This window comes from Aspergillus uvarum (assembly GCF_003184745.1).
Source record: "Aspergillus uvarum CBS 121591 unplaced genomic scaffold BO82scaffold_8, whole genome shotgun sequence".
Lineage (NCBI taxonomy): Eukaryota > Fungi > Ascomycota > Eurotiomycetes > Eurotiales > Aspergillaceae > Aspergillus > Aspergillus uvarum.
This window is the reverse complement of record NW_020291305.1, coordinates 136,436-160,184: the sequence shown is the minus strand read 5'-3', so window position 1 is coordinate 160,184 and position 23,749 is coordinate 136,436. Positions and strand designations below refer to the sequence as shown.

Below are 23,749 nucleotides of genomic sequence, written 5' to 3'. Positions count from 1 at the left end.
TTTATGCCGCCTGCTGGGTCATTGACTCTCCTCTATACCAATTGCCATTCTGCCGATGCTACCCCACTTCAATTGCGACAAGGAAAATAAAGCCCTTTATTTATATAGATTCTGTAAAACCGGCTAGACTCTGGTTAAATATTTATTAAACCTCTTCAGTCGTGTTACCACCTCAAACCCGTTGGACTGAAAGAGGAGGGAGGATCTAGGAGTTGACTTCGGAAAACAACTGATTGAGCCTCACCCACCCACTGTATGTTCGACACCATTCTCGCTAGGCGTTCTATAGCAGATAGGAAGGCAAAACTCTCCATCTCATTACTCGAGGTGGTAATACTCACAATTGCCTAAATCTCCACATGCGCTCCGGCACAATCCGAACTTGGCGTTTCTTGATATATGTCTGTGCTGTAGCTAAGAAAAGGGCTTGGTTGCAGATGGAAGTTGGTAATGGGGGTCAATGATCCATAGGAATTGGAGACGGACCTTGTACTGTTTATTAAGTTCTGGCATCTCCAGTCAGACAGTCTCTCATCACTCAGCCTTATCTTCGAACGGCCACGCTTTCTCCCACATGCTCCGTTCCTCAGGGGTCCTCGATTCCCGATCCAGAAACCTCTTCTTGGCCATTTCCAGTCTTCTCGCCATCTCCTCATAGTCACCAGGCGGAACAGCGCCATTCCACCCGGGATACACCCCTAATTCTTCGATCACTCGGGCTTTCCTCTCAACGTCTCTCTCCCATCGGGCGTAGTCTTCAGCCTGCCTCCCCAAGTCCCGCTCAGTGTAACTCAGAGGACACGCCACCCTCGGATCTCCGTGACCATCCACCCCGACAAGCTGTTTCCAGACCTCGTCCGTGGCCACGGTGGCAAGAAGTTTCTGGACATGTGACTCCCCATCGTCGAAGACCGATCCAACCAGACCCAGTAGATCCGACTGCACAGTCTCGTGGTACTTGAATGCATGCAGCAAGTCCGGCGCTTCCTTGTAAACCTGCGTCTCGTAGTAAAGCCAGAGGGTTTGAGCGAGATACAGCTCCCCAGCAGCCTTTTTGTCGGCGGGGTTCAGGTCGTGAAAATCCTCCGGAAGCTGAGGCTGAACAAATCGCTCAGGCTTCGGACCGTCATACTCGATGAGGGATGGGTGGTGGGCGATCAGGAACATCGGGTAGATAGGGACCGCTTGCCAGTCGATGATACTGGTGATTTTGGTGGGATGGTCCTGGTTCACAAAGACGTTGTCCAGATGAAGGTCGTTGTGCCAGATTATGCCGTTGTTGAGGGCTTCGTCCTTGGGAAGGAGATGTTGGTGTATGCGTAGGAAGTCTTGCAGGACGGATAATTTGGTTTCCATTCGGGGGTGGTACCCACCGGGTCCGTTGAAGATTCCCTGTTGGTGATCTCGAGGAAAGCTGGGGAGTTGGTAGATGCAGGCTAGCTCTCGCTGAACCAAGGCATGAATAGTGTCCTTCGTACACGGCCCTTGGTCATAGATAGGACGCTATCAGATTATGTGCGAGTAATCGCATAGTGGAGATTGTGAATATGAGCTTACAAGGGCCTCTAGGAACGTCGACCTCCGCTCTTTCATCGTCAAACCATGCTCGGCCTGTAGTTGGACCAATCGCAAAGGTATTATCAAATGCGATAGTCTCGGACTCTGCGATGTCCTCACGAAGGTACAACGAGCCGTGAGACGGAAACCTTCCCGAAGAAACTCGAGAAGTGATCGAACCGATTTGCTTAACGATAGACAGTTTGTCACGCGGCTTGAGAGTGTCCCACACGCGGCTCAGCTCAACACCGGGAGCCTTCTCCATCACGATGTACTCGGCGCCTAGCTTACTATTGCCGGCCCGGGAGCAATACATTAGGACTTTGGGGACCGGAATTTGGAGGTTCTCCCTTGCCTTCGTAAAAGTTCAAAGCAAACATTAGTCACACTGAATATGCTGAATCTCGTACTTGGAGCTGGGCGAGTTCTCACATATCGCATCGTTGCCACTTCTGATGCGGTGGTGTAATGAGTAGGACCTGCGTTTGGATTGGGGATCTTGACCACGAGCTCCGACCCATTCCGCATGGTCACAAGGAATGCCTTGTTGAAGTTCCCTTCGGGGAGTTTGGAGATGTTGGCGCACACGGCATTGTTGCCGGCGGCTTGCTCGGCAACGTGGATCAAAGCATCCAGGTCAAACGCGCGATACCTGCTTTGCAGCTGCTGGGCTTCGTTCCACATCCATCGCTGAGCCGAGTAGTTATGAAGATCTTCAGCATCGCAATCTGAATTGAGAAATCAAAATCTAGTGAGCCAGGTTCCACCACTACCCACGAGATAAGGGAGATAATACCTAGGGATATCGTTGCCGAGCTTTGCCATCCCTTAAACATCATGGACAGCGACCGACGTGTTATTGCAGGGAAACGCGAGCCACTAAGCAACGACTTTAAGCTTGAAGCCCCGCCGAGTGTTATTGACATCTCAACCGGGTGATGCTTTGGGTGATTAACAACGTAGTAGTATAGGAGAGTCCGTTCCACAGCAATCTCGATGTTGGACGGCTCTATTGGGTGCGCGTCACGTGAAGCACTGGCTTCTTGATTGTTTGGTGACGTGACTTGTTGATTCTCTTCGCACTTTCCTTATCAATCACACATTGGCCCCATTCGGAGGACTTTCTTGATGTATGCATATTGGCACTGTGGATGATTCTCTATCTGGGAATACCTTGAACCTAGGTAGGGGCACTGTACCGTTGCCTATTTGGGTAGGAACCCCGAATGAGAACAAAGACGAAGGATAGTGAAGTCTTGAGGCAGGAAGATGGCTGAATGAAGAATCATAAAAGCTGAACTGAGTAAGATGGCGTAAGTGCTGACGAAAGATATTGGCAATGCCCGTTGTCAAACACGATCCACGAGGAGCATCGAACCTTTTATATACTTCCGATGCATTCTTTGCTCGAGAAAGTCCGAAGTATGGGTCTTTCATTGGCTAGAACACGACGCAAAAGGCACTGGGTAGGTACCTCGACGCGCTTACTCCTTGTGGCTCCTGGCAAATGAAGTTGTCGATATCGGGGCAGACGCGGATAATGCTACCCCGCAACATATTAGCCGGATTGTGATCATATTCTATGTGGCTACTATCATTCTATCATGTACTGTACAATGTACTGTACAATATCCGACCAACAGCATCAGCAGCATACTTTTTTGTGGCTACTGACTGCCCAGTCATCGATCATTAGTGCTGGCTGACCCTAGTGAGGAGATCTCGCCTCCATCTTCCCGCATCTATTTCTTCGTCACTTCGTTTACGCATTGACACAGTCAGGGCATCTCTACTTATATCAGCAACAGGAATCTACGACCGCAAGACGGCCCAGTTTCTGCTGTCCCGAGCAAAAGGGATGATTGGGTGGTTCACGCACAGATCATGATAGTACTCCAGTCGAAAAGGGTGGTAAGCACGTCCGTATCTCTTCTCGGTTTGCCTGAAGAAGCTGATACGAAAATTGTTAAGCGTCGGTCTTCAATTTCTCACCCCTCTCCCATTTGGCCTCCTGTGTCCTGTGGACTCACCGATCGCTTGCCGGATGGAGTCTTGGGCGGTCCACGGAGGTCAGGCCCCTCGGAGCAGCTGACGTCCTCGATTTCTGTCAGGTAATCATAGTGAGGGAACTAACCAAGAACACCCGTCAGCTCTGTATCTCTTGAGAATGTACTCAGTGGGGAGGTACCAGTGATTTATCCGCCTGTTGGCGGTGCGGGTCTGTTGGGCCGGCTGCTACCAACGCAGTCAGCATAGCCACGAGATAGATGAGCTGCATCCTGAATGTGGGCAGTTGGGATGAGAACAAAAACTGCAGCAGAGAGGAATGAGAGGCACAAGGGTGAGTGAAGATAAACTGTAAAGCAAAAAGGTTTGCGAATTGCCGGACTTTCGGTAGTTTTATGTACCACGCATTGCAGCCATATCTGGGGAGTACTACGGAGTACCACGAGGAGATATGACAGATCCCGAATCATTCGTCTCTCATGCGGCAGCGTCATGCAGGCGGGACTAGGTAACTAATAATTGGGCTATGCATGCATAGCATCAATTATAGGTACAACGGATTTCCTAGTAACTATGCGTGCCAGCACAAAAGTGGGTCGAAGTATAGATTGGTCCCTGATGGTTTTGACTTCAATAGGGCCTTTCCGTCGCAGGGAAGACTGCAGATGCTAAATGACTATCGGTACTTATAACCAATTCCCTGATCAGTCAGAAGATCTTGCATGGTTTTATTTTCAAATTACCGGGAACACATAACCCAGGCTCTTGAGGAGAGCCTGCTTGCGGGACAATCCTCAACTTTAGGTCGCAGTTAGCGACACGGACTTGACCTTGGCCAGAAGGTCTCCCATGAACCGATCATATCCCAGAAGTGCTGCGATGTCCTCTAACAGCCTGGGCTGTATGTAGGGTCCGGCTGTACCATACAAATTGCAACATACTACGGAGACTACTTAACTATTAACTAATGCAGTTCATTGGCCCATGACGCCTTTCCGGTCTGACGAGCCTGTATCCTAGACTCGCAATCTACGACCATCGATGGTTAGTTCTAGGTGGAGCACGAGCTATTCTACCATAGCAGTCATACTTGCCCGTATACTTGTCGCATTATCAACTTCCAACTAAGTGCTGTTCAGTACAATACATATGGTCATAGAGCCGGCATCTACTCCGAGATTGCACCCCCCCCCTCCTTTCCCCCGTCACTTTGTTTCTGATGTGGTCCTCCGTACTGTCCAGTACATCACTTTCCCGGAAATGCTGCTCTAGTCAGTGGCAAGGTCTAACTCAGGCCAAATGCTGCCGTAAGGTTGGATTTCGTGGTTACATACGGATGCTTCCACCGATCTGCACCGCACCAAGAATATCAGTATCTGCCTCCGCCTCATTTTGTCTCCGGTGCGCACCAAGTTGCTGTCCAAATATTAACTGTCTGTTTTCCAATTACCTTCAATGCTGACTGCCTCCGTCACTCACCGATCGCTTGTCTGATTGTTCCCGGGACCCATGGATCTCCGACCTGCTAGCCCCCCCGACGCCCGGTGTCTTCGCCAAGTGACCGTAACCAGAGTGCGGGACCTGATTCAAGAATACTGCCAGCTCCGTATCTTTCAATGCCGTCTTCCGAATGAGCTTACCACAGAGTGATCCGCTTGCTGGCCCTGCGGATGCAACGGAGCGGCTGCTACCAGCGCACTAAGCATGGCCACGAGGTAGAGTAGTCTCATAATGTATGTCGGCGGTGGGTAAGGCACGAAGGCTGCAATATAGAACGAGGAATGGGGACGGATGAAGAGCGACTGTGAAGCAGGAAGTAGCTTATTGTTGGAGTCTTGGTGCTTGAAGAATCGGTGACTGCAGTCATTCAGGTCTGAGGATGCCTAGCACGAGCCTGGAGATATGACAGGTCAATTGTGAGTAGTACCGATGACTCACGCGGCAGTATGATGCAGCGGATCACTGGTAGTTGACCCAGTCGTGCATGGCAAGTTATTGAAAACGTACTCACCAGTGGGTATGCACTCACCTGAAACTATAGATGTGCACAAGGCGGAGAGTAGATCGAAGTACTGGTTGGCAAAGTGGTTGACTTCAATGATCTTCTCACCGAGTAGAAGGATTGCAGATGTTGATTGAATATTCATGGTCAATTCCCCGATAATCAGCCAGCAGATGTGACTTCTTGCATCTGACACCTCGACAGATCCTGCATGTTGTGGGTCTGAAGATGCTGAGTCGGTCAGTGCTTTGCTGATGACCAGCATCGGACTCTCCAGGCTGTCGCTCAGTTGGCTCAGTCCTCCATCGCCAACCTTACCTTCGGAGCCACAAACCGGTTCACACATCCCACGAGGGCCAAAAGTGCCGGAGTGCATCGAATCGTGGGAAACATACAAGAGCTACCGGCAACAGCGCCAGACCTCCACCGGCCTGACAGCCCGGAAGGCTTTGATCGCGAACCTCAAGAGTCGTGTTCCCTCGTCCGAACTTGTGGAAGACGAAAACCTCTACCAAACAACGGTGTTCACCGATCACTTTCGACTGGAGCTCGACCAGGAAGACATCCTAGGGCGCGGCGGCAGTGGATTCAATCTACGGTGGCACCTGGATCCCGCTGAGTGACGCAGCCAATCGCCAGTTGGATCTGCTGGGCCAGCAGGACGTGGCTGTCAAGGTCTCGCACGACCCGTGGCTGCTATGGGAGGCCCATATGATGGATTTGGTACAGGGTCCTCACGTCATACGGGCCACTGCTACTCTCACAATCTCTCAACCTAACGATACCCAGGCACAGGATGGAGCCGTCTATGCGATGGTCATGCCGCGGCCACGCGGCAGTCTGCAGTCGTGGGCTAATGAACTGCCGCCCGACAATCGGGCTCGGCAAACACTGCCCGTCATGCTGCAGATGGTCGAAGCGCTGGCCCAGCTCCATCGACAGGGCTTCGCGCATCAGGACCTGAAGCTCGGAAACATGGTGTATGACCGCACACCGACCGGGGAGATGCGTGTCCTGACCTCGGACCTGGATCGCGTCACTCGCTCGCGTCATGTTCGCGGCAGCGCGGGGACGCTGGGGTATCTCTCGCAGGGTAGGTCACAGTTTTCACACTCTTAATTTTCTCTTCGTACTGCTGTACGCGATCACGGTTGGGATGCTAACCTGCAGCAGAGATTCTACTGGGAAAGACCTTTGATCCGGTGAGCTCTGATGTGTTCGCGATGGGAATGGCTCTGCTTCACTTGACTTTCGATAGCATGTCTACTAAAGACTTTCGTATGCTGGCGTGGAGAACAGTGGTCGATGCCGCCAAGCCATCCAAGGTCAAACAAGCTTTAGTAGACTTGTTTGGTAGTGATGTGAATGAGCTTCCGCTAGATCTGTTTGCAAGAGCGTTATGCGAGCAAGAGGGGCATGACGAAGGAGAGTGGAAGCGTCGTATAACGGCGGAGGAGCTTTTGACGGAGCTAAGAGCGATGATAGACGGGGGACTGTGGTGATTCAATTGGTGCATAGATTATACTGAGTAGTAACTACAATCTGTAGAATCCGGATATATGTTTGCTTCGTTTGAGAGGGAAAGGCTCGACCTCGGCATTTCCTAATCGGGCGACTAGCCAGAATGCGTACCGCAGTATAGGTGCAGGTGCGTCATGATATACTCGTAGTCCCAAAGTCTGTGCCTCTGTACCTTGGGATGAGAAAGGTAGGTACCTGCAATGACATCAGTTAGATTAAGTTGATCACTGAGCATTAAGTACCATGAGAATCACAGAATTGGGGGGTTGGGGAATTGGGAATTAGGAATTGGGGATTGGGAACTACCCCGACCTCGGCATTCGCGCCGACCGCAATTCCCCGCATTTCCGCCTCCACACCGATTCCTCCTACTTCTCTGCAGCTTCATTGTCCGACCTCCTTCTTCCTCAATCGTCTCTTCCGGTTAGAGAACTCCCTCATACTTCCATGCCTGTTTAAATCTCACTCAAAGCTCGTCAAAACTCATTCGACACAATCAGCCTCCCAAGATGGTCGCTGCCATCCGTATCGCCCCCTCGGCCTCCACACGCGCCCTCAACCTCCTGCGCACAGTCCAGTACACGCATCCGCCCTCCTGTCCGTGCCATTCCAATCCCAATCACCATCATCACCATCGCACACCCACTCTCAGCGAACATGTCCGTCGTCACATGGCCACCCCGACAGACCCTTCGCGCCAGAAGGAATACGCCTTTGAGATGGCCGCCTCGAGCATCCGCTTTGGGCCGGGAGCCACCAAAGAGGTCGGCATGGACTTTGCCAACATGAAGGCGAAGCGGGTGTGCATTGTGACGGATGGGAACGTGGCCAAACTGGATGCTATGAAACAAGCTGTCGAGGGGTTGTCGCGGGAGGGCATTGAGTTCACTGTCTTTGACAAAGTGCGCGTGGAGCCCAAGGATAGCTCGTAAGCTCCCACCATCGTTTTCGTCGATTCGTGCAACATCTGATAGCGACTCAGAGTCAAAGAAGCGATCGCATTTGCCAAACCATACAATCCAGATGCCTTTCTCGCCGTTGGTGCGTATTTTCCCCAATTGTGTATCCCTTGCTAACCCCCGCAGGCGGCGGTTCCGTCATCGACACCGCCAAACTGATGAATCTGTACACCGTCTACCCCGAAGCCGACTTTCTCGATTTCGTCAACGCTCCACTGGGCAAAGGGCTGCCTGTCGCCAAGGCCCTCCGACCATTGATCGCCGTCCCGACGACCGCGGGTACGGGCTCTGAAACCACGGGCACCGCCATCTTCGATCTGGTCTCGAAGAAAGCCAAGACGGGGATTGCGCACCGCAACCTCAAGCCCACGCTCGGTATTTGCGACCCGCTCAACACGCGGACCATGCCGTCGGCTGTCCACGCCTCCTCCGGACTGGATGTGCTGTGCCACTCGCTCGAGTCATGGACGGCCATCCCGTACAACGAGCGTACCCCCCGTCCCACCAACCCGATCAACCGCCCGGCCTACCAAGGCGCCAACCCCATTTCCGACATCTTTTCGCTGCAGGCCCTCCGCAGCACGGTCAAGTACCTGCCCCGGGCGGTCAAAGACCCGGAGGACTTTGAAGCGCAGTCCCAGATGCTGTTGGCCGCGACGCTGGCGGGCGTGGGATTCGGCAACGCGGGCGTGCATCTGTGCCACGGGATGAGCTATCCCATCTCGAGCCAGAACCCGGGCTACAAGCACGCGGGCTACGACGTCGACCACCCGATCATTCCGCACGGAGTGTCGGTGGCGGTGACGGCGCCGGCGGTGTTCCGATTCACGGCGGCGTCGAACCCGGACCGACATTTGGCGGCGGCGGAGGCGTTCGGCGTGGACATCTCGAACGTGAAGCGGGAGAGCGCGGGCGAGGTGCTGGGGGAAGCGCTGGCGGACTTCTTGGTGAAGCTGGGCGACCAGCCGCGGGGATTGAAGGATCTGGGGTTCCAGCGGGGGGATATTGAGTCGTTGGTAGAGGGGACCTTGCCGCAGAAGCGCGTGTTGGATCTAGCGCCGAACTTGAACAGTGAGTTGGAGGGGGAGAAGGCTGAATTGCGGGCGTTGTTGGAGGAGTCGATGGAGTATTAGTTAGCTGCATACCTAGCTTGAATGCACCTGCCTTCTACTAAAGCATACCCCCCGGTCATCCCCGCATTCCATCACGCCTGCAGATCATCCGACCAATTCTCAATCTTTTCATATAAGTAGGTAGTACTGCACACTTTCTTTTCCCCTTTCATCCACTCCTCAATTCTCCCCAATTCCCCTATTCCCCAATCGCCCAAAATGCACCCTCCCCTCCCCATCCCCGTCATCCCCCTCTCCTTCTTCACCCTCACCCTCACCCTCTCCCTCTCCCTCCTCCTTACCCCCCTCCCAGCCCACGCAACAACAAACCCCCAAACCCCCCTCGAACAAGACCAATCACCCCCCCAACAGAATACAGAGAAGACAGTCAAGACAGGCAACCCCCTCCCCCTCCCCGGCCCATGGCCCTGGTACGCCGACCCAGAAGCCCACCTCTTCCCGCACACGGGCCCTTCCTCCACCCAGAACTACTGGCTCTACCCGACCTACAGCGCGGCCTACGAGGAACAAACCTTCTTCGACGCCTTCAGCTCCCCCGACCTGATCAGCTGGACCAAACACCCCACCGTCCTCAACATCACGCAGATTCCGTGGTCCACGAACCGCGCCGCGTGGGCGCCGTCCGTCGCCCGACGACCCATTAAAAAAAGCAAGAGTGCTTCTCAAGCCGGCGACAAGTCCAGTTCCAGCGCAGACACAGACAACCCCCCTCCCGAAGAAGCCCCAGAAGGGGAGTACGAGTATTACATGTACTTCTCCACCGGCGACGGCACGGGCATCGGCGTCGCGCGCTCGACCACCAACTCGCCCGCGGGGCCGTTCGCCGACGCCCTCGGCCGACCACTGGTCAACGGCACGGTCATGGGGGCCGAGGCGATTGATGCGCAGGTCTTCGTGGACTATCCTGCCCCAAATCAAAACTCCGGGGGTTCTGAATGGGATTCCGAAGAGGGCGCCGGGACACCCCGCGTCTGGCTGTATTTCGGGGGCTGGGGGCATGCGGTCGTGGTGGAGGTGGATGCGGAGAGTATGACCGCCCTGAAGGGGCAGTTTGTGGAGATCACGCCGCCGGAGTATGTGGAGGGGCCGTGGGTGTTGAAGCGGAATGGGGTTTATTATTTTATGTATTCGGTCGGGGGGTAGGTTTTCCCTTTTCTTTTTGGGGGACTGGGCTGGATTGGGCTCAACTGACTGGTTTGATAACGTACAGTTGGGGTGATAACTCCTACGGCGTCAGCTACGTGACGGGTCCCTCGCCGACGGGGCCGTTTACCTCCACGCCGACGAAAATCCTGCAGGGCAACGACAAGATTGGCACGAGTACCGGCCATCACAGTGTGTTGACGATTGGCGAGGAGTACTATATCGTCTATCATCGACGGTATCCCAACGATACGGCGCGGGATCATCGCGTCGTGTGTATCGATCGTATGGAGTTTGATGCGCAGGGGAATATCCTGCCGGTGAATATCACGCTGGAGGGGGTGGAGGCGAGGCCTTTGTGATTGCTTTGTTTTGAGATGGTGTCCTGGGGGGTGAGGATGTAGAAGTTACGTTGTGTATAGGCTACGCTGTGTATACTTGACCTTCCTCTCCACGCAAGAGACAGGAAGTGTCCAGGTGGTTATAGAACTACGTGTATAACGAAGTTCCTATCCAAACAAAAATCCATTCGCATCTCATAGCAGGTACTGCAAGGGTATCATTTCAAAACATCGAACTCCGCTTCTTGCTCAACTTCGCCTCATCCGCCGACGACCGTCGTAATCGGAAAAAACTGCTCTTTTTCGGCTGCAGCGCCGGTTTCCCTTGTTCCTGTTGCTGCTGCTGCTGCTCCGGCGACAACGAAAAGCGCACCACCGACTGGTGCCGCGGATCCACCCGCCCTGCTCCATGAATCCGGGGCCGTCCATCCTGGTACGGATAACTGTGCGGCTGTGGCGGATGCGCCGGCCTCAAGGGCAGACTCGGTGCAGGAGCGGCAGCAGCACCACTCATCCGCGGGGGCAGCGGGCCCGGGGCCCCGGACGCCTGCATGCGCACGCGCTCCTCCTCCTGCCCGTAGATCCTCTGCAGACGGAGCGTCTCGCGATCAATCTCCGCCTGGCGCGCCGCCTCGCGTTGTCGCCGCGCCCGCTCCTCTTCCTCCAGTAGCAGCCGCGTGCGGCGCTCCTCCTCTTTGCGCCAATTCTCCGCCGGCGATGCCGCAGGCTGTGATTGCGGTAGGGGTTTCGACAGCTGTTGCGATGACTGTCGTGACGTCGGTGATGATGACGACGCTAGAGGCGACGAGGGCGAAGCATTCAAAGCCCCCGGTGCTATAGCCACCGAGGACCCCATCGTCGTACCAACCACAGGTCTCTGCTGCTTAGCTGGCGCCCCCTCCCTCCCTCCACCCCCAGTCCCCGAAACTGCTGCTGCGGCAGGCCCAGACTTCCCCACCCGGAATGCCTCCCGCAACCCCTGCGGCGCAAACCAGACATCCCTGATCGTCACGGCGGCCAACAACAAGACCACCTCCAGCCCCTTGAAATCCTCCATCTCCACCCGGTAGAGGTTCGGCTCATACAGGGTCAACTCCTTCAGCGACTGGAACATGGCGACGGTGATATCCGGCTCCTTCGCCTTCATCTTGGACTCCGGAAGTGTCGTCGTCTTGCCCGACAGCACGCACGTCAAATCCTTGCTCAGCTTGCTGTCCTTGCGCCACGCGAACCGCAGCTTCGGGGTGATGTCGGCGGAGGCCGGGTCGGCCTGGGTGCGGTCCAGCCGCGACGTCGACGGCTGCCGGAAGCTGTGCTGCGGCATCTCGAACCACCAGATCGCCGGGCTGTTCCAGGACTTGGGCTTGAAGTGGACGGTGACGGTTTGGTCAGGGTTGTACAGGTTGATGGTGAAGGTGGTGGGGAGGAGGGGCTCGGGCGCCGGGGTGGTGCCGTTGTTGGCGCGGATGGCGTCGGCGGACAACGAGGGCGTCGTCCATTGCGGCAGGATCAGGACCTCCCCGTACAGGATGGAGGGGACGTGGGCGTCGTAGAGGGCGGCTGCGTAGCGGTTGTGGGCGTCCGCCGGGGTCGGGGTCGTGGTCGTGGTCGGGTCCGGGTGTCGCAGGGTGTAGGTCGGTTGCGGGTCGTTGCCGTGTTGGTAGAGGTGGATGGTGGTTTGGTGGGGGGTTTGGCGGGAGGGTTTGAGGTAGAATGCTATTGTAGAGGGTTGGTCAGTCAGTCAGTCAGTCGCGATGTTGTTGGGTTCATTGTGCAGGTTGTGCAGGTTGTGGACGGGCGGGTATACAAGGGAAGAGCATAAGAAGGCAGCAGACATACTAGGGAGGTTCTCGTCGAGCATGGTGCTGGTTACTTCATTCACCGATCATGAAAAGATTCCAAACGAAGGTACCAATAGACTGGATGCCATTGGAGAAGTTATATACTCGACAAAAGAGTGAACGAGTCTCGGAGTGTCGGTCTGGATCTTGTTGTCTGGGGATTGTTGGATGATGAAGGGAAGGATGAAACACAAGCGCGGGAAGGTATGGGAATTGGCTGCCTCAGGCCATCGGGGCACTGCTTTGCCCCACCCGCTATTAATAGCTTTTTCTACTACATATGTACGGACCGACTCACCAACAGGTCAAATATCGTCAGTATAGCTGACATTCATTCCTGACATCTACATAGGCAACAAGAATCCTGCGGGCAGGATTATCGTTTGTTTTTCTTTTTCCCAGACAAAAGCAGGATCCGACAAATAGGCACCATGGTTTCTAGTCGCATTGTCGAATAGAAACCGCCTCTTTCTGCGTGCCGACATGCCGATGATTACTGTCTTCGGCTACGGTCCGGGCTCCCTGTCGCCAACCTAGAGCGGAGTTCTCAGTATAAGCCTTCTGATCCCAGGCAGACGCATATTTCAATGTACTGTGTGGACGGTGGAGTTTGATCAACAGGCGGTGGAGTGTGGCTTAGTGGTTATTTGACCGAGTACATCACTCTGCATCCTGCCAACATTCTCTCGGAGGATAAGGCATACAGCCATCACTATAGACTAGAGGTGACGCGACATGCAGCAAGGAGTCCAAATTTCTACACTGGCTGCTTTATTCTTAACGAAAGAAGAAAATATCACCTTGTATTCAGACTCATTTATTGGGAAAGACGGGGTCGCGCGCATACTACCTGATAATCATCCAGATATATCAAGGATCGCACAGATCCCACTAGATAACAATCACCAGCTGCATCAAGCCACACACACCAGCTAGATCTCTACTTATGCATGTCACGGCCCCTGCTCACGGCAGACAGCCATTCTAGTAGACTCGTCTTAGCTTCGCCCCGTGGAGAGGCTACTAGACCCCAGCACCGCGGTGAGGTGCGAGTCTGTTCGCTGAGGGCCTGTCATGTTAGCTGGGGCTTAAGAGGTGGAGCTTACCTGTGGTCAAGTTGTGTAAATCGAAGGAAGGATCGAAGGAGGGAGGACGTTCGGAGGAGGACGCTCGGACGGAGGACGGAGGATGCAGAGTATCTTGGTTAGGTTATAGTCTAGTATAGTATGGTATGGTCTCACCAAGGATACTCCGGCAGTGGCGTGAGATCGACGGAGGGAGGGAGGACGGAGAAGGAGGACGGAGGAGGATGGAGGAGGACGAGGCATGAGAGTCTCGAAGGCGAGGGTGTAGTATAGTCTAGTCTAGTCAGTGTTGTATCGACACCTCACCCTCTCATGCCTCGAGGCGATGGAACAGACGTGTGTCTGCGGTCTCTCATAAGGTCAGCAAGGTCAATTCTTCCAACGGGGCTACAGGAGCCTTGGGTGTAATAAGGAAGCGGAGATGCCGTCTCAAAGTCTGATCAGATCAGTCCTCGGCGTGACATCTCCAAGGATACATGAGTCTGAAAGTCAAGGGGAAGAGAAGGGGGGATGAGAAGAGCGCAAAGGTGAGAGGAGAAACATGGGGATGTCGGGGTAAACAAAACCAGTCATATTGATTTTTGTGATTCACGCAGCGTGGGGAATCGTGTGTTACTGCAAACAGTCAATTAGGGTCTGGGTTACTGAGCTGGATGGACTTTTATGGACAACCTCATAGACAAAGACATTCAGTACGCTGTTGCTGTCTTTATCCTTGAAGTTTCTTGGAAGGGACAATGCTATTGTTCGATCATGATCAGCGGACCAGTGCACATAGACCAGTAAACAAGGGATTCTTTGCTGCTATATAGTCTTTCTTTCATGCATTATTTACTTTATCAATGATCTTTCAAGAAAACCTCTCTCTAAGTGTAAAGTCAGGCAATCTCAATCTAAGCGCGAACCCCATCTATTTCCTTGCCCTCGGGCACTTTGGCAGCCTCACGCTCCGCCGTACTCAGCTGCAACCCCTGATCATCCCAGCCCTGCGTACCGATCTTATACAGCATTTTCTGCTGCTCCCGGCTCGGCGTCGGGCCCGACTTCCCACGCCGCTGCCGCGACTCGAGAGTCTCGACCAAGGTTGCATTGTCCCCATCCAGCGGATATCCCTCGAGATCATCTCTGTCCTCCTTCTCCGAGAACACGTACGTGCGGTACTCCGTATTCGACCAGCCAGTTCCTGACCCGTGTTAGCTTTGGTCCGAATCCCAAACAAATGCATCATGACCACCTACCCTGGAACTGACTGCTATCTTCCCAGTCCTCCGTGAAGTAGTGCAAGAACCCGCCATGCGTGACCAGAACAATCTCCTTCTCCGGTCTACCCTTCAACCACCGTCTCGCCGCACGGGCTCTATCCTTGATCGCCTTGTTGGTGGGGGCAAATCGACCGGACTGTATATCCCCCCCTCTCCATTAGCACATCTGGTCATCCCAAACAAAAAACGAACAGGAACAAATTACCTTCACGTTCCAGCCTTCATAGACCAAGCTCAAGTCCACGGGTAGGTGCTTCTCCTCCATCTCCTTGCGCAGAACGTCCGGGTCACTGCCCGTGTCGCACGCCACATCGCTGGTCTCTTGGGCGTCTGGGAGAGCAATCACTTCGAGACCGGGACGAGCCTTGAAGACGGGCTCGAAGCTCTGGAGGGCGGTGTAGATGGTGCGGCGGAGGGGGGAGGCGGTCACCAGGTCAATGTGTTGGTGGCGAGGAAAAGTATCGCGGAGGGTGCTGCATTGTTCGTTGCCCAAGTCGGTTAGGAGAGGATCGTGGATGACGTGGTTGGCGGTGCAGAGGTTATGGACGCCCTGGGCGGAAGGCGTTAATCATAGGCAACTCTCGATTCGAGCAAACTACGTACCTGGGCGTGGCGGACGCAGTGAACGATTGGTGGCATGGTTGATCTATATGTTATAGGTAAAATTGTGGTCTGAAGCGGAAGGATCAAGGTCAGCATAGAGTCAGAGCAACGTGGGGTAGCGGGGCTGATAGTGAAATTTGGATAAGGAGGGGAGACGCCACAATCTGATGCTGTAGATGAGGTGTAAACTTACTTCCGGTATATTTGTAGGTATAAGAATCAGTTTCAATAGTCTATCCAAAGGCAGAAGAAGCGGGAAATTGTTCGCAACAAGGGGCGAAGATCAAATTGAGGAGGAAGAGAATCAGAAGTTCAAGAGAGGAGAAGAAAGATGGATGAATCTATGCCGAGAAAAGAGCCCGAAAGAGCGGGTACGGTACAAGTGGCGGGCCAGGGGGGGCGGCGAATCACTTCCGCCCACGCCCGCACACCTTGTTGGGTACGAGTACTTTCTTCTCCAACCTCCTAGTACTGAGTACTCATACAAAGTTACGCAGTCTTATATGATTACTCATTCTACCGGTGGCAACATTACAAACCACGAGTCTCTCAATTATAAGTATATCTATGCACTATGAGTAAATCCAGTTCCCATATCCACGATCCCTAGATAACGTTAATTCCCCATTGTCCCCACCAGCCATATGCCTATAAAAACCCGGGTATGTATGACCAGAATGAATAAATACCAAGAGTACATAACAACTATACAGCTCCCCGGGGTATGAATGTTATGTCCTCTCAAGCAACGCCAAATCCTCGTGCGTTTTCCAACGCTTTGCTCAGCTTCTCCTCGAGAATACTCCTGGACGAGTATTCGGGAAGCAGTAATCGCCCGAAACACGTCAGACTCGTGGGAAGGCGCTGCAATTTGTCAGTCCAACTTTACAGTCGATAGTCGACAGTCTAGCGAAAGGAGCAGTGACTTACAGCATCTCCAACTCCGTTCTTCTGAATCACAAACATGATGCTCGCAATCCCATTGACCGGCACCCGGTCACTAGCCGTCACAAACTCCAATAATTGTGCCCTCTTTTCCGCAGGGTACCGTCGTACGATGCTCCAGAAGTCCCGGATCACCCGGTGGCTCGCGCTGAAACCGCCTTCGTACCGCGCGTGACGCTCCAACTCCCGCATGTCAATCGTCTGGAACCCCTCCACCACGGTCTTGAATGACTCGGCAGTGAAGATCGATAGCGCGGTCCGGTCCAAACAGGTGTAAAACCCCTTGGCAAAGGCTTCGAACTGTGGCCGGATGGACTTGTCCGTCAGCCAGAAGATGTAATCCTTCACAAACTGCTCGCGATTACCGTTCGTCACGAGACACGCTTCCTCTGCCGGGGGAGTAGGCGACTGAGCCGCCAGCGCGGGCAACGGGTCAACAGACTTGCCCACGTCCCGATACGACCCTGCCGTTTCTGCCGCCATAGATGAGGGGGGACTCAAGTTGACGTGGTCCGTGTAATGACGGACCTCCGACCATGGCGGCGAGTACCCGAGAGATCGAGTGCCGGTTAAGGGTGGTCGGAGGGGCAGGAACGGTGTCGGCCACGGGGCTTCCTTATCAATCTTCTGCATGTCAACCGTCTCGACGTTGCCGAACACCTCGTAGCTGAACTCGTAGGTTCGCAGGAAAATGTCTCCCACATCACCCTCCTCCCACGCGAGGAGGTCCTCCAATCCCTTAGTGAGCTCCGGCCAGCCGTCTTGAATATGGTCCAGCTGCTTGACCTTGAGTCCTAGCAGCTTTCGGTAGAACGCCGTGGGAAAATTGACCGGAAGAGTGAGCCCATTGTAGACGGCTAGGGACATCAGCAGCCCAAGGAGCTCGAACTTGTAGAGTGGCTCCAAGGAGCATGGCTGGAACCAGGAGATGCGGGTCCGTCCGTCCAGCGTAAACATGCCGTACGCTGGATCCAGAGCCTCTGCCATCAAGACACGGAAGAATTCCTGCTGGACCCCGCCGTGATCGAGGCCTTCCTCACCCTCATCCATTCCCATTTGCACTTTCAGAGGGCGCATGAGCTCGCGCCTCTCGCGCCGCCAGAGCTGGTTGAGCGCGTCCGTGAGGACGCTGTCTCGGCGCACAGTGAGAACGAGGTAGGTGGTCATCGACGTCTTCATGCGCGCCAGCAGGCCGACGTCATCTTGAATATGGATGGGCCCAAACGCAGTTTGTGTCACGTGCCTCGTCGTCGTCAACGCCGCTTCGTAGTATTTTGACATGGCCGCATAATTCAAGGCGCGGAAGTAGATAACGAGTGAGGAGGGCGGAAACAGAAACGGATATGATAGAAGATGCATGGTCTTGTTACTCGGCAATCGGTTTAGCCATTCCACTGGCATATCCAGGGGCTCCAGCCTTTCGGCAAGAAATGAAGTGTGAAAGTCTTCCGGCACAAGGCCGAGGCGGTTCCGCTCCTTGTACAACTTGGCCAGGATCTGCACAGCTCCGCCAGCAGAACTGCTCTTCGAAATTTCGGGATTTCCATCCCACTCCCGCAACAGCAGAGTCCGGAGCCATTCGGCGACGAATGATGGAGCCCCGGGCTGGGGTTGCTGCTCCTGAGTGGTGCCGTCGGGTGACATTGCTTCATATTCCTCAACCAGATTGTCCACAAGACGGTCCAAAGCGCTGTCCTTGCGACGTTTGGGAGAATCCCGCGAGTATACATGGCGTGCTTTGGAAATCTCGTTGAACGCCAGGCGTGCCGTGAGACCCCGCACCAGGCGATCAACCAGTCGTAGAGCAAGCTCATGCTCAAACATGTCGATAGTCTCGACGATTACTCGGGATCTGGATACAGAATGCTTCTGCATTTCTGAGCCAGATGCCACGCCCCCCCCAGCACGCATATGAAGGATTGCGCGCCATGTAGGCGCATCGACCCTAGGTAGCGAGCTCGCGAGAGCGAACATGGTGACTGTCGCCACATCCGCAGCACTGGCATCTGTAAGATGCTCCATGCCCACTGAGCTGGACCGACGAAGGAGAGGAGCAGGCATAGAAGCGGACGTAATGGAGTTGCAAGACGAACGACGCGAACGTCTGCCCGATGCCGATAGCTCTTTTGGCGGCACAAACAACGATTCCATCGCACCCCATAAGCTGTGGAATACAACATCTCGGGAACAGATACTGAGTAATTTATGGAACGATGGCTGTAGCTGTCGAAGATCAAGGTTAGAAGTTGCTTTGCTCTGATCCGCTTCGGATGAATCAGCCGCATGCTTCCGAAACGACCTCAGTATCTGTTTCGTGCTGCTCAAGGTGAAGAACACGCTCTGTGCGATGAAACTGTAAACCTGTCGCTGTCGGGAGTTCGCAAAGCGCCATTCAGAATCTTCAAAGCTGCCGGTGAACTCTATGTAGGCGAGCTCTTTCCTCCACCGTTCCTCCTCATCCTCGGAGGTTGCCGTCATCTGCGCCAATCCATTCACCACCTCGCTATTAAGATGGCTCACCGACTGGACAGCCGTTGCTGACTGCTTTCGGCTGGGGCTCCGACGGCTGGGCTTCCGATCAGTAGGTGATTGAGCTTGCGAGGGAAGATACTCCTCAACAGGCGGGACCGGATCCAAGTAATCGACAAACTGAACATTATTCAAGTATTTTGCTCCATCCCATGACACTCGCCGCTCTTTCTTCTGCTGCAAAGCCAGGTCAATGTTATCCATGTCCCCGACTCTCCCCCGATGCTTTTGAGGACGGTGTCTCAAGGCGGGTGGTGAGGGCACATTGGCCGATCCATCGTTATCTGCATGTGCGTTGACGGGGATCTTGCGCGCCGGTTTCAATTCATGGTGGGACTTCTCATCCAAATTTGCTCGTCCACTCCGACGCCATTGATCCATTTCCGTAAGCGTAATCGGTACCGTTAGCTCTAATGCGGTGTTCTGACTAGTGCCGTTCCGCGATGACGGAGTATGTGGTGTACCACCAGCAAAGATGGCATTTTGAGGTGTACGTTGTCGGCTCATATGTGGTCTCGTCCGGTGAGAATGCGGAGGCGTCTGTTCGGGCTCGCTCTTTGGCATCCTAGGTTCCGATCGAGGGTGGTACTGGTCAATGTTTGCGTCGAGAGCAGTCGGAGACCGCCGTAAAGGCAACCATTCTATCATTCTCAAGGATAAAGTGTCGAAAAGATTTTGCGTGAACGATTTGGGATCCTTCTGTCTCTGGGCTGCAGCGTGTTGTTCATTCTCCGACAATTCCACCTGCTGCTCAGGCGAGTCCGCCTCCTGACGTGCGCTAATATCTGCGTTATTTTCCGAGCCCGACAGCATCGGGTGACCGTGTGGTCTTGAGGAGTCCTGGGGTACGGCCACCGTGTCATCGTGGTATCTCCCGATTGAGCCCAGTGCCCCTGCAGGTTCACCCAGGGTGCGACTTCGGCGTTTCGGTCGGCGCTGTGGTTCATATGGTGACAGTTCGTATGGTACCCGAGGAGGGTTGCAGCAGAGTCCTGCTTCGGCATTGTCTACGCTGGCCAAGTAGCAGGCCAGGGTACGGGCACTCAGTTCTGTATAGCGGCGATATGGTCCTTCGGTGATCCGTCTCCGATAGCTCGCGCAGGTTGGGGTCTGACAGCCAGGGCTCACGCAGCCGTACATAAGCTGGTTCTTATATCTTGGTCCTTCCGTCAGCTACTGCGAAATTGTTAAGTAGTTGAGTTTCGTCCGATCTCACTTACCTGCGAACCAGAAGGTTAAATTGGCGCCGTCGCTCATCGCGACACCAGAGCAAAACCTGAGCCGGGTCGGACACATCGATTGTGTTCAATACAACGATTTCCGGCGCATTTGGAGGGAGCTTGGATCGATGGAGATGAGATCGGTCGGAACCAGCGCCGTGCGCGGCGTCGTATGAGCTCACGGAAGCTCCGCGGAGCCTCGTCATCTTGACAACCTGCGGAGCATGCCGCAACTACCCAACCAGAAATCTGAAGGGGAAGAGGACGTTGCTTGTACAGGCAATAATACCGTTCCTTGGTTGGAGAAGGTATATTGAGTGCTTAAGTAGCCCGAAGCAGTAACAGTAATGTGGCTTGTTTGTGTGCGGTGGTTGCAGTGAGGAGGGGTGGAAGACGTGCGCACGGAGGGCAGATGATCGATATCATGGCACGCACGGCAATGCACTGGGCACTGGCACTTTACGGGCATTCCCCGACGTGGTAGCCGCCTCAGGTCTCCAAATTACTAAGTACTGCACGTCTTGTCTAAATAGAGGCTGGAACAAATGATAATCCGAGGTCACGTTACACTCGGCCAGCCCGAACGTCATTTCAGCTAAAAGCGGCAAGGCGAGGATTTTCAGGCATGCAAAAAGTCGGACAAAACACTAATTAGTTATCAGCGCCGATTATCAATACTCTCCGAGGGGCGAATATCTCAACTTCTGGTTGTTTCTCACACCACCCTCCTCGTCACAACTTTTTTTGTCTAGCTGGATTCCCTTGCTCCAGTTTATTTGAGAATACTGTGATCATTTTTATTGAGCTGCTGTCCCGTGAGGTGCACTTTTGTTCAGTGAAGAAAATATATACCCCGCTTTGATAACACCCACAACCGCCTAACGACTTTTTCTCTCCCGTCTTCCACGACTATTCTATTTTTTGTGATACCCATTTTGCTGAGCGCCAATCTTTGTCACATCAAATTAAAAGATGACATCCCTTCCGTACACCTGCAACACTTGTCTTGTTGCTTTTCGCGGCAGCGATGCGCAGCGGGACCACATGCGCCGCGACTGGCAGTAAGTTGGAAGCCGTCATGCCTTTTGTTGAGCTCAGCGACTGACACTCACAAAACAGCCTGTATAACATGAAGCGTCGCATTGCTTCTCTGCCTCCCGTGTCTCAGGAAACTTTCAACGAGAAGGTTCTTGCCGCCAAAGCGACCACCACTGCCGCCGCCGCCAAGGCCGCCTTTGAAACGACTTGCGTCGCCTGCCAGAAGACCTTCTACAGCGAAAACTCATATCAAAACCATATCAAGAGCTCTAAGCACAAGGCCCGCGAAGCACGTATGAAACGCGAGCATGTTGACGATGCCTCGTCAGTCATGAGCTCCACTTTCTCCTTGGGCGAGCCTATCAACAAGCCCCAGCGCGTCGGTGAGGCAGAGGTGTCTAAGGTGGCTGATACTCTGAAGGAGGCCACTATTGAAGAGGAAAATGAAGAGGGTGAAGACGAGGAGATGTCCGACGACTCTTTCTCATCTGCCCGTTGCTTGTTCTGCCCCAACACGGCAGCTGATATCCAGGAGAACACTGAGCACATGCTTAAAGCCCACGGCATGTTTATCCCGGAGAAGGAGTATCTGTCTGACTTGGAGGGTCTCCTCAACTACCTTTACCGCAAGATCAACGAGAACAGCGAATGCACCTACTGTCATGTGATCAAGAACAGCCCCGCCGCTATCCGCACCCACATGAAAGACAAGGGTCACTGCATGATTGCTTTCGAGTCCGAGGATGAGCAGATTGAGATCGGCCAGTACTATGATTTCCGCAGCACTTACTCCGATGACGAGGGTGATTGGGAGTCGACGACTAGCGAGACGCCCGAGGAAGGAGGAGTTAAGATTGAGGGCGAAGATGAGGGCTGGGAGACTGAGACCTCCGCGTCATCCGTCGATGAAGATGAGTTGGACAACCGCAAGAGTGCACCCGTGGTCTACGCCACTGATTATGAACTCCACCTTCCTTCTGGAAAGAGTGTCGGTCACCGCTCTCTTGCCAAGTACTATCGCCAGAACCTCCACAACTACCCCTCTGCCGATGAGCGTGCGGCCCACCAGCTCGCCATCGAGAATGGTGAGGCTATGGATGTGGATGAGAAGCCTCGCGGTCGTAACCTCAACCGAGCCCTCATCACCCGTGCCAACGGCGGTACGGGCATGATCGGTGTTTCCGACACCCAGAAACGCCTCGTTGTGGAGAGCGAGCGTAAGGAGCGTACTCGGGCTATTCGACAAGAGATGCGGCACATGGCTCGGGTCAACCGCGCAGGCAACAACCAGAAACACTTCCGCGTATGTCCTCCCCTCTATGATCTAAGTGACCAAGCTAACATGACGTCCAGGATCCTCTCCTGCAATAAACTCATATGTATGTTCTATCTGCATCATTTGATGAGTACATGATCTGGTCGAGGTCGTTTTTTTCCGCTGCCTCTTGGGTTTCCGCACTATCTTTCGAGCATTACACTTTGGAGTTGTGGTAGGGTACATCTTTGTACATACTTTAGTATGGCAAAAGTTTAGATCAAACAATTACAACGATCTACAAGTCCGATTGGCTATTTCACGGATGTAATCAATCGGCACCCCTGGTCGATCGATCGCAAAGTGCAACCGCAGAGTGCAAGAGCTCTTCCCACTCAGCTCGTATGGATTGTCTGTGTGTAACCGATGCCTTCATGAACTGTCCAACACACATCCTACTCGGGCTCAGTCTCGGGCTGCGGGTCTCAGTTACAGTGAGACAGTCAGACATAGAGCCAGCTTTTGAGCTGTCCCAGGTGTAGAAACCACGAGAGGAGGTTGCTCTTGATTTTTCTGTACTACTTCCACTTAGGGTTCGCTAAAGCGGTGTTCTTTGTGTAGACCGTAGACCATAACCTGAAACAGAATGAGGGCACGTGTGCAGACAACTCGTTCTGGTAGATGATGCTAGTCCACTACTGTTATAGATCAGAGCACTTTATGGTTAGCGCTGGCCCGGGGTTTGGCCTGGGCTCTGAAGCAGTGGAGACTGGACACACAGGGCCCCTCTCATTCAGGCTAGTGCTACTTATTTGAATCTGGTATGTCTCTGATGACTAGGTAGTCTAACGTTACTCTTATATTCCTTTCAATTCGCCAGACACCGGTCCTCATCGCGATCACAAACCTGAACCTTATGTGGCGAACAAGTTTCGAAAAAGATTTCCAGAAGAAAGGGAGGATTACAGGCCTGCATCAGTCGACATACGAGATCCGGAGGAGCCCCATTTCGTAGTGGACGAGCTGAGGTTGTGGCCATGTCAGTTGGCGGCCTTGAGCTCGTCCTCCACTCCCCTCCCTCTCCCCCACACATCGTACAAGGCACTGAGACCCATAACACGTGCTCTCATGCTGCCTCCGGTTAGGTCAATGCCTTCCCAACGAGACACGAAGCTATTCCGATACGAGGTAAGGACAAGAGAAAGAAATGAGGCTATCGAGAAAAATATGCAGCATATACCCCACGCGCTCAGGTTGAGAAACTAGTTGTTTGTTATTATATCCCAAAATGACCAAGTGTGGTGTCCC

The 23,749-nt window shown here is 53.8% G+C and overlaps 8 protein-coding genes across 8 annotated transcripts; 4 read left to right on the top strand and 4 right to left on the bottom strand.

Moving 5' to 3' along the window:
• Nucleotides 1–201: 201 nt before the first annotated feature.
• On the bottom strand, nt 202–2,695 carry BO82DRAFT_389612 (phosphotransferase family protein; the record flags this gene model as incomplete). The annotated part of the gene is made up of 5 exons (XM_025638463.1): nt 202–426; nt 487–1,484; nt 1,558–1,912; nt 1,990–2,285; nt 2,641–2,695. 4 exons carry the CDS (start codon nt 2,693–2,695, stop codon nt 535–537), a joined length of 1,656 nt encoding a protein of 551 aa, XP_025495196.1. The 3' UTR covers nt 202–426; nt 487–534.
• Nucleotides 2,696–6,651: 3,956 nt separating this feature from the next.
• BO82DRAFT_351357 (uncharacterized protein) lies at nt 6,652–7,277 on the top strand. The gene has a single exon (XM_025634404.1). It carries the CDS (start codon nt 6,790–6,792, stop codon nt 7,066–7,068), a length of 279 nt encoding a protein of 92 aa, XP_025495195.1. The 5' UTR covers nt 6,652–6,789; the 3' UTR covers nt 7,069–7,277.
• A 208-nt stretch (nt 7,278–7,485) lies between these two features.
• BO82DRAFT_351356 (hydroxyacid-oxoacid transhydrogenase) lies at nt 7,486–9,211 on the top strand. The gene is made up of 3 exons (XM_025634403.1): nt 7,486–8,015; nt 8,070–8,128; nt 8,173–9,211. Exons 1-3 carry the CDS (start codon nt 7,597–7,599, stop codon nt 9,177–9,179), a joined length of 1,485 nt encoding a protein of 494 aa, XP_025495194.1. The 5' UTR covers nt 7,486–7,596; the 3' UTR covers nt 9,180–9,211.
• Nucleotides 9,212–9,377: 166 nt separating this feature from the next.
• BO82DRAFT_381051 (Arabinanase/levansucrase/invertase) lies at nt 9,378–10,835 on the top strand (the record flags this gene model as incomplete). The annotated part of the gene is made up of 3 exons (XM_025637812.1): nt 9,378–9,401; nt 9,552–10,318; nt 10,390–10,835. The coding sequence occupies 3 exons, from the start codon at nt 9,378–9,380 to the stop codon at nt 10,682–10,684; spliced, it is 1,086 nt and encodes a 361-aa protein (XP_025495193.1). The 3' UTR covers nt 10,685–10,835.
• On the bottom strand, nt 10,825–13,019 carry BO82DRAFT_197547 (uncharacterized protein). Its single transcript, XM_025630568.1, has 3 exons — nt 12,803–13,019; nt 12,503–12,742; nt 10,825–12,379 (listed from the first exon to the last, which is right to left on the bottom strand). Exons 2-3 carry the CDS (start codon nt 12,522–12,524, stop codon nt 10,887–10,889), a joined length of 1,515 nt encoding a protein of 504 aa, XP_025495192.1. The 5' UTR covers nt 12,525–12,742; nt 12,803–13,019; the 3' UTR covers nt 10,825–10,886.
• Nucleotides 13,020–14,366: 1,347 nt separating this feature from the next.
• On the bottom strand, nt 14,367–15,859 carry BO82DRAFT_351354 (uncharacterized protein). Its single transcript, XM_025634402.1, has 5 exons — nt 15,648–15,859; nt 15,455–15,523; nt 15,057–15,401; nt 14,828–14,987; nt 14,367–14,772 (listed from the first exon to the last, which is right to left on the bottom strand). Exons 2-5 carry the CDS (start codon nt 15,488–15,490, stop codon nt 14,483–14,485), a joined length of 831 nt encoding a protein of 276 aa, XP_025495191.1. The 5' UTR covers nt 15,491–15,523; nt 15,648–15,859; the 3' UTR covers nt 14,367–14,482.
• A 207-nt stretch (nt 15,860–16,066) lies between these two features.
• BO82DRAFT_303014 (HECT domain protein) lies at nt 16,067–20,576 on the bottom strand. Its single transcript, XM_025632143.1, has 3 exons — nt 20,149–20,576; nt 16,385–20,084; nt 16,067–16,318 (listed from the first exon to the last, which is right to left on the bottom strand). Exons 1-3 carry the CDS (start codon nt 20,352–20,354, stop codon nt 16,196–16,198), a joined length of 4,029 nt encoding a protein of 1,342 aa, XP_025495190.1. The 5' UTR covers nt 20,355–20,576; the 3' UTR covers nt 16,067–16,195.
• Nucleotides 20,577–20,788: 212 nt separating this feature from the next.
• Nucleotides 20,789–23,046, top strand: BO82DRAFT_351350 (putative C2H2 finger domain protein). The gene is made up of 3 exons (XM_025634401.1): nt 20,789–21,209; nt 21,268–22,489; nt 22,540–23,046. Exons 1-3 carry the CDS (start codon nt 21,121–21,123, stop codon nt 22,555–22,557), a joined length of 1,329 nt encoding a protein of 442 aa, XP_025495189.1. The 5' UTR covers nt 20,789–21,120; the 3' UTR covers nt 22,558–23,046.
• Nucleotides 23,047–23,749: the final 703 nt, after the last annotated feature.

Excerpts from the sequence above, each read along its gene's own strand:
- BO82DRAFT_351356 (XM_025634403.1), top strand. The coding sequence starts at position 7,597 with ATGGTCGCTGCCATCCGTATCGCCCCCTCGGCCTCCACACGCGCCCTC. Across the intron at positions 8,016-8,069 it reads GTGGAGCCCAAGGATAGCTC|AGTCAAAGAAGCGATCGCAT; the intron begins GTAAGCTCCCAC and ends ATAGCGACTCAG. Across the intron at positions 8,129-8,172 it reads AGATGCCTTTCTCGCCGTTG|GCGGCGGTTCCGTCATCGAC; the intron begins GTGCGTATTTTC and ends TAACCCCCGCAG.
- BO82DRAFT_351354 (XM_025634402.1), bottom strand. The coding sequence starts at position 15,490 with ATGCCACCAATCGTTCACTGCGTCCGCCACGCCCAG. Across the intron at positions 15,402-15,454 it reads ACTGCGTCCGCCACGCCCAG|GGCGTCCATAACCTCTGCAC; the intron begins GTACGTAGTTTG and ends CCTTCCGCCCAG. Across the intron at positions 14,773-14,827 it reads AGATAGCAGTCAGTTCCAGG|GAACTGGCTGGTCGAATACG; the intron begins GTAGGTGGTCAT and ends AACACGGGTCAG.
- BO82DRAFT_303014 (XM_025632143.1), bottom strand. The coding sequence starts at position 20,354 with ATGACGAGGCTCCGCGGAGCTTCCGTGAGCTCATACGACGCCGCGCAC. Across the intron at positions 20,085-20,148 it reads TTTAACCTTCTGGTTCGCAG|ATATAAGAACCAGCTTATGT; the intron begins GTAAGTGAGATC and ends GGAAGGACCAAG. Across the intron at positions 16,319-16,384 it reads AGAACGGAGTTGGAGATGCT|CGCCTTCCCACGAGTCTGAC; the intron begins GTAAGTCACTGC and ends GACAAATTGCAG.
- BO82DRAFT_197547 (XM_025630568.1), bottom strand. The coding sequence starts at position 12,524 with ATGCTCGACGAGAACCTCCCTA. Across the intron at positions 12,380-12,502 it reads GCTCGACGAGAACCTCCCTA|CATTCTACCTCAAACCCTCC; the intron begins GTATGTCTGCTG and ends CCTCTACAATAG.
- BO82DRAFT_351350 (XM_025634401.1), top strand. The coding sequence starts at position 21,121 with ATGACATCCCTTCCGTACACCTGCAACACTTGTCTTGTTGCTTTTCGC. Across the intron at positions 21,210-21,267 it reads CACATGCGCCGCGACTGGCA|CCTGTATAACATGAAGCGTC; the intron begins GTAAGTTGGAAG and ends CTCACAAAACAG.
- BO82DRAFT_351357 (XM_025634404.1), top strand. The coding sequence starts at position 6,790 with ATGGGAATGGCTCTGCTTCACTTGACTTTCGATAGCATGTCTACTAAA.